The sequence below is a fragment of the Drosophila mauritiana genome, chromosome 2L, assembly GCF_004382145.1.
Source record: "Drosophila mauritiana strain mau12 chromosome 2L, ASM438214v1, whole genome shotgun sequence".
Lineage (NCBI taxonomy): Eukaryota > Metazoa > Arthropoda > Insecta > Diptera > Drosophilidae > Drosophila > Drosophila mauritiana.
The window spans coordinates 3,414,950-3,428,405 of NC_046667.1; the positions used below are offsets into that span (position 1 = coordinate 3,414,950).

General features: G+C 41.6%; 1 protein-coding gene across 1 annotated transcript; it reads right to left on the reverse strand.

The window, feature by feature from the left end:
• Nucleotides 1–1,044: 1,044 nt before the first annotated feature.
• Nucleotides 1,045–11,376, reverse strand: LOC117148806 (protein transport protein sec31). The gene is made up of 2 exons (XM_033316442.1): nucleotides 11,145–11,376; nucleotides 1,045–2,203 (listed from the first exon to the last, which is right to left on the reverse strand). Exon 2 carries the CDS (start codon nucleotides 2,201–2,203, stop codon nucleotides 1,241–1,243), a length of 963 nt encoding a protein of 320 aa, XP_033172333.1. The 5' UTR covers nucleotides 11,145–11,376; the 3' UTR covers nucleotides 1,045–1,240.
• Between the last annotated feature and the right edge of the window lie 2,080 nt (nucleotides 11,377–13,456).

Here is a 13,456-nt window from a genome sequence, read left to right on the forward strand (position 1 = left end):
ATCGGCAATTCAACCTTGGCAGGCCACGCGTTTTGTGATAGAACACTTTCCACTTCACCTTGAGTCAGTTTCGGTTTAGTAGTATTTTTGGCAGTTTGTTGAACTGTTTGAACTGTTTACGCAGAAATGCGGCGAAAGGGGGCTTTTTGGGGGGCGGTACACATGCTAGAGACAGCTGGAAATACCGGCCGGCTTTTTAGTTAGCCAGTCAGTGGCCCCAGCAGCGCGTGTCCCACTTATCGGAGAGATATGTATAATACAAGCAAGAGCTTGTCTGTATCCAAAAACCGGCAAACAAGCCCCACAAAAAAATAGATCTTTAAGAAACTGCGCAGTTCGGAAACGACCTCGCCTTTGGCCCCCGCCCCGCCCTTTGCCCACTTTCCTTATATACACAATAGTAGTGTGCTGAGCACATGTTCAGATAGACCGATCCCTAGTGGTCCAACAACTACATCCACTCGACTAATCCCGGCACGTTCCAGACCCATTTGAATATTGCGCATGAATAATTACCTAATCGCAAAAAGTGTTTGCTCGGCAAAGATCTAGCATCGCAGTGCAAAAATTCGACCGCACGAGATAGTGCAAATAGTGGATCCCAGATGTATACAAAGTTATAAAAATAAAGCAAACCAATTTAATTCAATCAGTAAACAACGCCAGACAGTCAAAACAAATTGTTCAAACTAATTAGCTTTCAGTTTGGGTTGAAGAAACAATGGCTTTGGCTATTAAAACATCAATGAATTACAAATATAACCGTAAGTAGTTGAGCTAATAATATATATCTATGAAGATGAGAATAGTTAATAGAATTATTATTAGGAGGGGATTTAAAACTTCGCGCTCCCATTTTTAGTATTACTTATTACTCATTAGTCTTTCGAAATTATAGTCTACTTTTCAGCGTCAACGAACAAAGTTGCTAGTTCCTCAAATAACCGACTTTTATGGCTTTTCATTATGGCGCCACTGTGCTAAATATGAGGGAACATGAAGAAAATTGCGAATTCCTTCCAATTAAAATTCGTATTATTTAACCATATTTATATTTATTTGATCAAGTTTCGATGTTTCGCATAGGACAAATGTACAAGAATCTCAAATAGTTTAATAGCAAGCTTACGGTCTACACAAAAAGTTGTTTAAACTTGTTTAATTACATATTTACAATAAAATATACATATTTTCATAGATGTAGGTGCGGATGTGTGCGCGGATAAGGAAGGTAGCCTCTCTACTTGAACCTCAGCAGGTTGTCCACTCCGCCCAGAGGACCATGACCGAAATGCAGGGCATCCGACGTGGACTCGGATCGAGTGCGTGCCTCCAGAACGGAGGCCACCCGCTGCTGACCACTGATGTAGCCCAGGGATCCGGAGCCGAGGTACACATTACCGTTGGGCAATCGCACAAAGCCCAGGCCGCCCGATCCCAAGGCAATAGCATCTCCTCCCGATGCTCCACCTTGGGATCGGGGCTGGATGGCAAGCTGCTGCTGCTCCAGCAGCAGGGAATTGGCCCGGGAGTCCAGTTGGATTCCATTGGCGGACGGAGCACCCACATGTGCTCCATAGCGATCGAAGAAACTCGTTCCCGACAGGAATGGAGCCGGGGTCTCGTCTATGTCGTTGTCGATAATCTCGATGACGGCATATTGCTTCAGCTGCCTGCCGTTGGCCACGTAGGATTCTCCGGGCGATATCAACGCCTGCTTGCCGAAGGGAATGCGCAGATTTCCTCCCGCTGTCAATGGAGCTGGTCCCGTGGGCGGCACCACGATGGGCGTGGCAAGAGAAGTCCTTGCCGGCGGTGGCGGTCCGTAGATGGGTTTGAAAGTGGGCGTTCCGTGGAAACTTATAGATGAGATGGGTGCAGCAGCTGGCGGTGGAATATATGTGGAGACCACCGGCTTCGGTGGCAGATAATGACTAACGATGCTGGCAGCCGGAGCTGAGGGACGACTCCTGGGAATCGGAACTCTGGCCGTGGGCAGTGGAGGAAGTGCCGGAATCGGAGGCAGTGGATGAATGGTGGGCAGCGCACTGAACTGGTGACCCGTATACACTGCTCCTGCGCCCGAAGGCGCCGAGGGAGCCGTGGGTCTCGTCGGTCTGTTGTAATGGTAGCCGACATCCGCCTTGGCCAAGACCAAAGATAGAATCAGCAGACCCAAAGTACTCAGTCGGTGGTAAGGCATCTGTAATTGGGAAACAAGAGGGGATTTCTTCAGGAATGTGATCAAATGAGTAATTAAAAGGGGAGACATAAAGTTGGTCGAGGTATTAAATCTTGGCACACATGTAATTGCTTATGTGACATCACATAACTGCTCAATCAATTAGATAAATGTTTAATGAGCAGCAGTAAACATAATTGAACCGAAATCACTCAACTCCAGCGGTTGTCTATAAAGCAGATACCCTGTACATTGTAGGGGTATATTTATACTATCAAGCTTATGTTTAAAGGAGGAATTGTAGTTATGTACAAATTTATGTTTGAGTAGTGATATTCCTATGTTATCTTTAACAACTTTTGTCTATATAATCTTTTATGTATTTATTGTTTTATTAATGAGTAAACTCCATTCGCGCTGCTTTCAATCTCTTTAACTTCACTTTTTGATAAAATTGATTTAATTTTGCGGTGTGCCGAGCTAAAACTAACTGGTTGTGGCCGGCCGGTAGATCGGTGGATCGGTGAATCGCTAAGTTGCTGGATCGAGGTAACCGCTACTGTAATTGGCGTGATATTTCATGCGGAGATCATTGCCCAAGGCGGCGATCGTAATGGAAGGCGGTGGTCAGGGGAGAGCCACAAGCTAATTAGCAAATCGGATCGCAAACATCTCGTAGTCACCGGGGGTCTTGCCTCCATTCACTCCCCTCAGATCCCCCTTTCGCAAATCGCCGGCCAATTAAATCAAATGGCTGCACTTAATTGGATATTTATATTCATTCGTCCTATTAACACTTCCCACACAAATAGCCCTCCTTGGTGCCGCATTATCAATCTTCTTGGGCGCACTAGACAAAGGCAAACGGTAAGGCGGGCGGATTAATGATATTTATCAACTGGCAGTCGCCACTACTGAACGGAATACACTGAACAAAGAAATTGCATATTTGTGTCATAGATATGTAGAAGTTACCAAGAATGTTTCTAGATTCATATTGAGAAATATATCAGCATTTCTATTCTTGAATTTTATGTTATATTTTCAGAATAATATATACATCGAAAGCACAATTTATTTCTCTTTGTGTAGATGCAAAAACAAACAGCCACTGCAACTGGCAGCAGGTTCAAATTCAGGGGCCATGACTAGCAGGCGACAGGGGGCGGAAAGGGGGCGTGGGAAGTGTGCAGCGCAGTGGCGTGTGGTCATTGTTGTTGCTGTGGCTGCTGCTGCTGCTGCGTGGGCGTTTCTTGGTGTCAGTGGCGGGTTCAGATCATGCATCGAGTGGCAGTTGTTTGCCAGCTCACTTGCTGTTGTTTACATAAAAGGCGTTTAATTAAGTCATTAACAAGGGGAGATAATAATGCATGTAGCTATGTACCCCACTAAATTGATTGCAAAGGAGTTTTTATTGTGCACTTTGCTGCAGTTTATAGATTATTATCCTAAAATGTATTGAAAATTCGATGCTGTAAAGTCATGTTTAACCATGCTATTCTAAACTTTTTCCCTTGTTGCAATGAACAAGTTTGTTGCTTAAGTCTTTCGTTTCCTACCTTTGTGATGAAAAAATCTTCTGGCACGCACAAAAATCCCCCAATCCTTAAATCCCAAAGACCAACTCTAATAGATTTGTAATAAATTATGCTCTCTATATGCACTGTAATAAATCAATAAATTGTAGAAATACGCAACTTTTTGCCGGCCATCGATTTATGCCGTTTTTTCTATATTTTTTTGCGTGCGCTCCATTTTTTGTTTGCATACTACGAAAACGCATTTTTTTTCTAAGCTGCCAGCGTGTGCCAAGCAGACGGAAGGGGTTTTCTTTTTTCGTTTCGAAAACTGGAAAAGCACACGTCATCGAAAAGCAGTGAAGGGGGATCCGCGGCAGTTGGAGGTGACAGCTGAGACAGGAGATGGCATGATATGAAATCTAAAGCACATATGAAACTTAAGTGTAAATATGAAAATGTGATATTAAAATGAAACTATTCGGTTATAAGTCAGAACCTCCCCCATCACAACGCCCCTGTACTGGAAAGGCACTTGGCCAACAGGCAAAACGTCAACTTGCGTGTTGCTGGCCACTTCGGGCTCAATGAATGAATTGTATTGATTGAACGACTCACGCACCTCGCTTTGGGCCAGGCTTTTTCGGCTCCGGTCGAAACGCACATTGCTCTATAAATTGTGTGTGGATTTTCCGACAGCAGGAAAAAAGGGGCGGCAGTGGGCGGTGGAAAGCGGGCGGGAAAAGTGTGTCAATGCGGCTCGGACTCGCTTTGATTTGTTGATAAGTTGTGCGTGGCACATTTCGGATGATATTGCATCACAGATATTGTAGCGGATTTTGTTCATTTTACAACGCCAACGGAAATTAGATTTTTGGCCAATCGGTTAATTAAAATCCTTTGGCCGCGCCAAAAAACTGCGTTTTTCCCACTCACTTTTGGCCAAGAGCCAAAGGCTAAGAAGTTGCGGCCATAAAACGTAATCATTGCGTTGCATATTAAGTTACTGCGATCCAGTAGTCAGGATGTCACGTTATGGCCTCCTCCTCTCCAGGAGTTGTGCAATGCCCCAATCATTTTATACGTTTTTTGGGTTTTTCGGATTAGCCGAGGGGCGTTTTGTTTGGCTTTTCGCATTGCGTCTAAACTGGTTTGATAAACTGGTATCAATTGGCATCGCTACTTAAAAATCGCGAGATGATGGAGCAGGGCCGGAATGCGAATTGGTTTTTGCCGCGAGGGGGTAGCTAACAAAGTTGCCACCACATTAATCATTGAGCTGTACATCCTTGCACCGGCGACGCCGAAAATGAGCATGACCAGACCGAGTGGACATATCATGACAAATGTTGCGTATGCGCCGCGTTGACCGACTAAGAAACGTGAAAGGAACATTGCTGGAGTTCCTTGACGGAGAAATACTCTTACGATAAAATTTACTACATTTTACATAATTAAGGAAGTAGCTAATTTTCAAAATTGTAAAATAATTTAAGCAACTTAGCTAATGACAAGAGGTTTACTTTAAATTGTTGTGCACATAAAATATATTGCCCAATTATATTACCTAAAAATATAGTTGGGCAATAAAATGTCTGTCGTAGAAATTGCATTGCATTAGTTGAGCTATCTTTATATATTCCCATAAAAAATCCATTAACTATCATATGGCCATCAAACCCCTTCTCGACTTCGCCTTGCTCCAATCGTTTAAGGGTACTCAGAAAAAAAGTTATCAAATCGAACGACAAGTTTTTAATTACCAGCACAGCAAAGCACAGCACTTTCAAATGCGTAAACTAGTTGTCTGCCAGACAGTCAGACCATTGCAGATTTCAATTAAAAACTTTGAAAACCCCAGATCCAGACATCGCAGCCAGCACACATAGTTTCTCGAAAACTCGAACACAGAGTCCAAGACCGAGATCCAAAGACATGGCCCGATTAGGGTGTGTCGCTGAGTATCTCCCTCTGATGAGGCGGCTTTTAGTGGCTTGGACATTCGGGCCTTAGGGGAGATCACAGATCGAGGATCTGGGCAACTCCGGGGGACTCCAGGGGACGGAGGACTGACAAAATTTGCGTAAGTTGCCGGCGCGTAACTCGAGCACTGCCTTTCCAAATGGCTTCCAATCTGGCCACGCAATCTTGACCAGGTCCGAGTTGCAAGTTCGGGCCTCCTTGTTGGTCCGTGCACAGGAAAAAATTTAAGACTTCTTACTAATACTTTCAAAGGGACACGTTAACTTTCAATCTGAGCGGGCATATTGTTATAAATACAATCAATTGATAAGACTTAAGAAAGTAAGCATGTCAATATAAAGTGGAATGTATTAAGTGGGATGAATTGTGTTCTGTGTACCCCACACAGCACTAGGAAAATTGATTGACTTGAGGCGTTTTTCGACGCATTTTCCTCTTGCGCTTTTCAGCTTTTTTCACGCCAAACGTGGAACGCACTTAAAACGCCGCTAATTGATGTCGTTCGCAGGCAGCAGGTTGCTTGTTGCAAGTTGCTAGTTGTCGCGGCCAGTTGCAACATCTATCTCGGAATCAAATGATCCTATCTGTGTGGGTCTATCGCGTTCTGACCAACGCTAATTTACTTAATCACTCATGGTGGCGGCTTAAATTCTTTTCGGCAATTAAAGCGGGTGTTCAAGCAAGACTAATTGCATCAAATAGTTTTCGCAGCTAACTAAATAATGTTCTTAGATTAAAAAATGGCGAAAGGTCTTAAAATACACTGTATCATTTTTAAGACAGCAGACACAGACCACTGTTGGCATTGAAAATTTCTTAATTACAATACAACAAGCCGGATTTGTAACAGTTGGAAAGTTAATCAGTGAAGACATGATTTCGCTGGAAACTGTTGTTAGCTGTAATTAGTTGAAGAATTGGGTCAGCAGTGGTACAGAAAAATCTCTGCAAGTCACAGAAAAATGCTATATAACAAAAACACATTATATTGTTTTCTCAAGATTGTTTAAAGACTGCGTGAATTGATTCTTTAAAATGATTTTATTGGGTGAAACCACTTCCCCACCTCAAAGCACAGTTCAAGGCAAACTTCACAAAGTGCTCGCACATTTTAAAGCCTTTATTCTTTGCAAAACCGAAATTCTAATCAAAAGCTACGCCTTAGTGACCAGGCCACGCCCACATGTGCGTTAGCTTACGCCAAATTGAATGCAAAACGCAATTTGTAGTTGAACAAGCTTCGCGGGGAGAGGTAGAAACATTGCCTAATAACTTGCATCAAATGACAGCCGACTTGACCTGGATACAAGAGCAAAAAATAAGCATAAACAAGAAGTAACATGTGTACGAAGTATAATGCTATATAAATGCCAATAAAAATGTTTCAATAAGCTGGGACAGGTGCCAACAGCTATGCAAATGCAAGAGCACACCAGAGCAACACATCACTGCAAAATCGAAGGCAACAAAAATTAAGATCCCGAGATTTTAGATCCACAGTGAGTTAAAACTATTAAGGGGCGAGTTGACAGCCAAGCCACCCAAAGGCAGATTCAACCCGTTTTCAAATCAAGTTCGTTGCCTCAGTCATTCGTTTTTGCTAGCAGCGGGCTTTGGCATTTTGATATAGCAATTAAAACGGAATTAAACCGAACCCAAAGCAAATCTCAACCGAAATTCATCACAAATGCCAGCGACATTGGACGAATTATTCGAAAGGTTCTGCTAATTGCGGAGTTCCAGCAAAAGTGTCAACCACCGATTACCGAAAGGGGCGGTGTGACCTCCAACACATTCTAACGCCCGCTGACATATCACGAACTTTGTTCGGGAAATGCAAATTGAATTTGGGCTCAGGTAGCTCCGCCGATCGATTTGCATAGCACTTATACTCGAAACTCGAATTGAGAAATCGCTAAAAAGAGATTCGGATTCGAACGAAATCGAAAGGGGCATGTGCGTGACTGCCGGACTGACTTGAGTAACTCAACCCAACTTGAACTCGGCCCACAATCAATATTTTTGCCAATTTGAACTTTTGGCTAACCAACAACGCCTCGGGGGAAAATGTGAATAACAGGAGGCAGAGCAACAATGGACCGGATCAAATCGGTTACTTCTTAGAAATATCTTCAATCCTCAATCGGATAGTTGCAAAATACCAGTGGGAGCTCGAATTAAAAACAATATTCGTTTGGGAAAAGAAAGGATTTGTTGCTTAATTCTGAACTATATGCATATCTTTTATGAAAACGCTTTGGAAATGCATTCAATCAACTGCTTAATTACCCAGAGGTCAGTGGGTGGAAACCCTTTCGACAGCTTGAAGATTTTTCCAGTCTTTTAAACCAATCCCCCGCTGGGCTCAATCAATTTTGGATTCAATCCTCAGTGGCTGCCCTTCTTCAGCTGTGGCTTCGATTCCATTTAATTTTTCTGATTGTTAGCCGATATTAAATGCTTGCGAGTTTTGTAAATACTTTCAATTAATTCGTCGGCCTGCCCTTGTTATAGTTTGCTTTTCGATTCGTTTCGACTCGGATTTCGATATTCAATTCGCCTGCAAGGGATTTCACAACAATTGTTTGTTTTCCTACTGCTGCTGTTGTAATCGAACTCTGCACCGAAATGTTTGCTTTGGTTAATTTGTAAATTGAACATTTAGCCCGCGAAGATACAAGAGTTACCTAATCCAACTGGCCCAACTGGGCACCGCCCACCCTTAATGAACCCAAAGTTGAGAACGCCGCCACTCCACATCCCCGACAGAGGGTAATTAATGTAAGTCTCGAAGGGGGAACTCAATTAGTAATTGTCTGTCTCAGTGCCCGTCTTGTGTTTCTGTCGCTGTTTGTGGCTCCGATTTTGACTCGGAGGCTGGAGTGTCTTGTAAGGTTGTCGGGCGAAATGTCAACGGATTTGTACGCATTTCTGGGTGCAGCTCAGACTTTGGCTTGTGCCTCACCCATGGTTCTCTTCTGGCCTGGCCTGGTCTGTCATGGAATAGCCAGGTCTGGTTTGCTTTTTTATTTATTAAGTTTCTGCCATAAATTGAGCTCACTTGAATTTCAAATCCATGTTCACCTGCTCCATTTACCCCCGAGGGAAGTGACAGAGTTCTGACTTGATTATGACACATATCTTGTGGGGAAATCGAATTGAATTCAAATAAAAGTCATTTAACTTTGCTTCATTAATTTGGCTTACTTAACGGCTTTGCTAATGGTGTTAATTAAAATGACCCAAAGATGTGCCAGGCAATAGTATATCATAAAAATAATTAATAGCCGTTTTAAGTAAGCCGAAGATTGTATACTCTAGAAACAACCATTAGATGAGATTTATGGGGTTAAAGGTAGGATTCATTTGCAAATGCATAGAGACAGCTTAAAGATGATGGTTAAAAATTAAAATGTATACCTATGAAATTTACTGTCTTCCCACTAAGTACTACTTATGAAACTTAATCGAAAGAGGGCCTTAAATCACTCAAGTTGTAAACAAGTTAAAAGCTGTAAAATCTTTTAAGCTGAATTTAGAGTTTCCTAGAAAATTAATCAAAATGTTTCTACTTTTAATACACGTCATCCTCTTATTAAAACGAACTGTACATCATAGAGATAGTGAAATGGAAATTATGCAATTCACTGGCTTAAACTTTGAATCATAAAAAGTCAATAAATTGTTGACAATAAAATATATACTTAAGACGCTACAAAACAGACTTGATCAGTGATAAATATCTGGGGATAGCATCACGCACTTGACCTTGGCTTCGTCAGCTTGAAAGACAAACAACTATCGAGAATTATCTCACTTGGATACTTCCAGGTCTTCTTTCAGCCTTTCCATGCGATGTCCAGTTTTAGTTTTTGTGTGTTCGTTGCAATTAAAAGTCGTGGGAATGAAATTTGCATATGCAAATTCGATGATGGAATATAGTGCGAGATTTGCGATTTTTTTATGTGTCTGCTTTGCATTGGTTTCGCCAAGTTTTTTGCCAATGACATTGAGTGGTTAGTGTGTAACAATTTGCAAGGCTTGTCACTCGCTAGTCGGAAGTTTGAAAAGGTGGGGTTTTATGAGTCCGCACAAAAAGAGAAATGAGAGGGGGATGATGCTGCCATAAATTTGTCGACTTTTGGTCAATCAATCAAAAGACTTAGGCAACGAACTTGCTTTCCGTTTCGGTTCCGAAAGAGCACTTTTCAGCTGTAACCACATTTGTTTTTCGACAATCTGCATTGCATTGTATTTAAATTTATTCTGTGTCTGATTTTATTGGACCCACCACGTAGCCAGGACAGCTGCATTGCCAATGGCTCTATTTCAATTCAGTTTCCATTTCGATTTCAATTTGATTTTCGGTCTCGGGGCTGACATTTTCCACTTCAATTCGAATGAACTTTATCGATGGATGTCTCCTGCCGGTCGCTGTTCACTCAATTAAAATTAATATGCAAATTAGTCTGTCTGCCACCGTGTGACGTCTGTCAGACTGATTAAAGCGCAATTCGCTGGCAATTTCATTGGCCAATTCAATTTAAATTGAACCTAATCAAAATAATCCGTAATGACAACACACTTGTAATTGTCAATCAACAATAAAAACTCTATGTTTCTTGCCTGAGAAAATAGTTGATCCCCCTGAAATCCAAAGTCTGTTCTATTATAACTTAGCACAATTTGTATTCATTATAGCTAGCATATTTCCGCAATGCAAGAGCTTAACAAAAACTAGGCAAACTGGTATGGATATTAATAAATTTTAGCCACTGAAAGATTTCTATTTTTCTTGGTATAGATCCTCTTTAAAAGTCTATAATTTGTATGAGTGCCATGTTTATGCAATCTATGACATTTGGCCTATAGAAAGTTTTTTTATAAAAATCACAAACATAACCATTAGCAAAAAATTTTCATAAATAAATAGTTATATTCAAGTTCTTATACTTTAAGCTCCGACGAGAATGAATTTTTAATTCGAAAAATATGCTTTTATCAGGTAAATAATAATTTATTGCAAAACATATTAAAAGGAATGTCGATTTTCGTTTAATTGGTTATTAATGCAATCTGTGACATTTTAACTTCATGAGCTTTCAACAAAAAAATTAAAGAATATAATAGAAGCTTATAATTTATGGACTTTATGGAATTTATGGATAGCCTGAATTACTTTAATGCAAGAATAAAACTCATTTTTGATAACGAATTAAAAAAAGAATAATATTCCCTTTTTATTAAATTTTTATGTTGAGAAAGTTAACCAATTTAAGCCGGATCTTAATTTTGGTTATCAAAAAACATTTTCTTTATTAGTCGATAAAATGTTCAAGCGTCAAAAACATAACTGAATATTTACAGTATAGGAAAACAAAAAAATTTATCATAAATAATATTTTTTTTGCTGCTCGGATGACGATTTCAGAAATTTATGTCAAAAACTGGATCACTCCTACCTTCACTTTCGTTTAGAACTCAATTATTTGATGTATCCAAATAAAGTGTATATTCCGCTAGCTGCAAGTATACCTAGGCGTTTTTTTTCTTAAACCATCAAAGCACTGGGCAGTGTTACACTTGCTCCTTATAAAGGATATAGAATCCTGATCCTTGGATGCACTTCACTTCCGCGCGACTCAAAGTCTCCGATTTGATAGAGGCGTTCGCGACGCTTTCGGTTTGAAGGCGTTTGCTCCACTGAACCACTTTTTATGCAACGCCAAGTAGAAGTAGCCGCCGACTCCGAAAGTCCGGCACTCCGAAAGAAGCCGAGTGCCCGAAGAAAACGAAGCAGGCTCTTCGGTTCGGGTTCAAGTCTTCGCTGACGAGGCTACCGAGGAGCTGCGATCCCATTCGGCCTCACAAAGACTCATCCTAACCCAAGAATCGTATGCAAATGACCTGGAGGTTTTCATCTTGGAGCACCTGATGGCTGACCACTCGACTACCGATAATTAAATTTCGCATCGCCATCAATTAGAGACCGAGGCAAAGGCCACTCCCTGGCCGCCTAATCTCGGTTATTATTTATGGGCGTTTGGATAAATCATGATCAAATTGAACTATAAATCGGAGAGCTGAAAATTGCCGCCGGTGGCCAAGCAAAATTGGTTCAACATTTCATATTTCAAATGCTCGATCAAACAAATCGTAAATTGAATTTGGTCTCTGCTGCAGCCGCACAGGCTTATGACTTTATTTGGACAATGGGTTGCTCGCGGATCGATGCGAGGGTTTATCAAGTCATAAACTATATAGAGTGTCAGCCGTGCTCATGTAGAGTTTCATAATCGCGGGACTCTATATAAGTGGAGTGTCTGGGCATGTCCGAGCTGTCGATTCTGCGGGGTTGCAAGTTGCAGTGTTGCTAATGTTGCTGGTGTTTCTGGTCTCGCTGGTGTTCCCACCTATAAACCGTCAAACCCGAAAGTGAGTGTGAATTATTGCACTTTGTCTTGACACGACTTTTCGAGCTGCTGCCGCTGCTGCTGCTCTCCTGGCCCTCCTTGAAATGCCCAAAAAATTCCAGAGCCTCAAGTACTATCCAAATCTTTGCGAGGGACCTGGCCAAATGTTATCTAAATGTCTCACACTTCCCCATTACATCAGACTGGCTTTTAGTGCCCATTTCACATGGCTTTGCACAAATAATATTCGATTGTTCCGTTGCCAAAGATCAAAGTCATTATTGAATGAGCATTGAGGATGGCCATTTGCTTTGAAAGAAGCTGGTTAGTGGCTTTTGGGGTATAATGATTTTGGTGGGTATTATGCCATTCTTTAAGCAGATGTGTTATAGGGAAAGAAAATGATTATAATATAACTGCATTTAGATGTCATGTCGTACAACGCCAAAACTTATTTTGGCTGCACTCAATTATAGCTTGTTTAACATTAAATAAATTAAATTTTTATTGCATTCCGAAGTAGCAAAAAACAAACCCACTTCGAGTAGGGTATAAAACCACCAAAAAACCACAAACGAAAAGAGTTTCTTGCCGCTCCATCGTTCCCGTTGACAACTATTTGTGCATGTGGGATAATAGCTTATTGTGGTAAATAAATTATAGCAACCAACCTGTTGCCGTTGCCATTGCCATTTCTGAACTTGAACTCAACTTTCAAATGAGCAAGTTTCGCGATCGACTAGCTCATTGTGCTATTTAATCTGGCCGGAGCCTTTGACAATCGCATCTTTTGTGGGGAGTGCTGCTCTTCACTTTCAAATCGCAGCCGCCGCGATTTCCGGTTCGATTTGCATATGGGCCCGGCGTCTTTGGCCATTTAGCACCCAGTCTAAGCCGCATCATAACTAAAGAGACCACCCCGATTAATGGGTTTTCTCACTTCTGGTGCTGACAACTCAATTGACGAGTGACGAAGGCGGCAGCCCGTCAAAGGAGCTTAATGTGCCTCAGACACGCAATCGGCGTGTTCTCGAATAAAAGTCATCGGATTATTCCCACCGAAACAAAACACTACCACTACAAACATAAACCCACAGCAAATCTGCAGGCGGAGGCGCACGTTTACAGCAAATAAAATTAGCTGCTTGTCTTGGTAATTGCACTGCCAACTGCATTTTGGCCAGAAGTTGCGGGCCGAGTTGCAGGCGAAGACATAAGCCACCAACCCGTCACCAGTGCACCACAATGGCAAACACAGGCGATGCCACGAATGGGCGATTTCGAAGTCATAGGTGCTTGTGGCTTAAATTAGAAATGGTAAAGGAATTAAAAAAAATGAATACCCTTTTACATGAAATAAA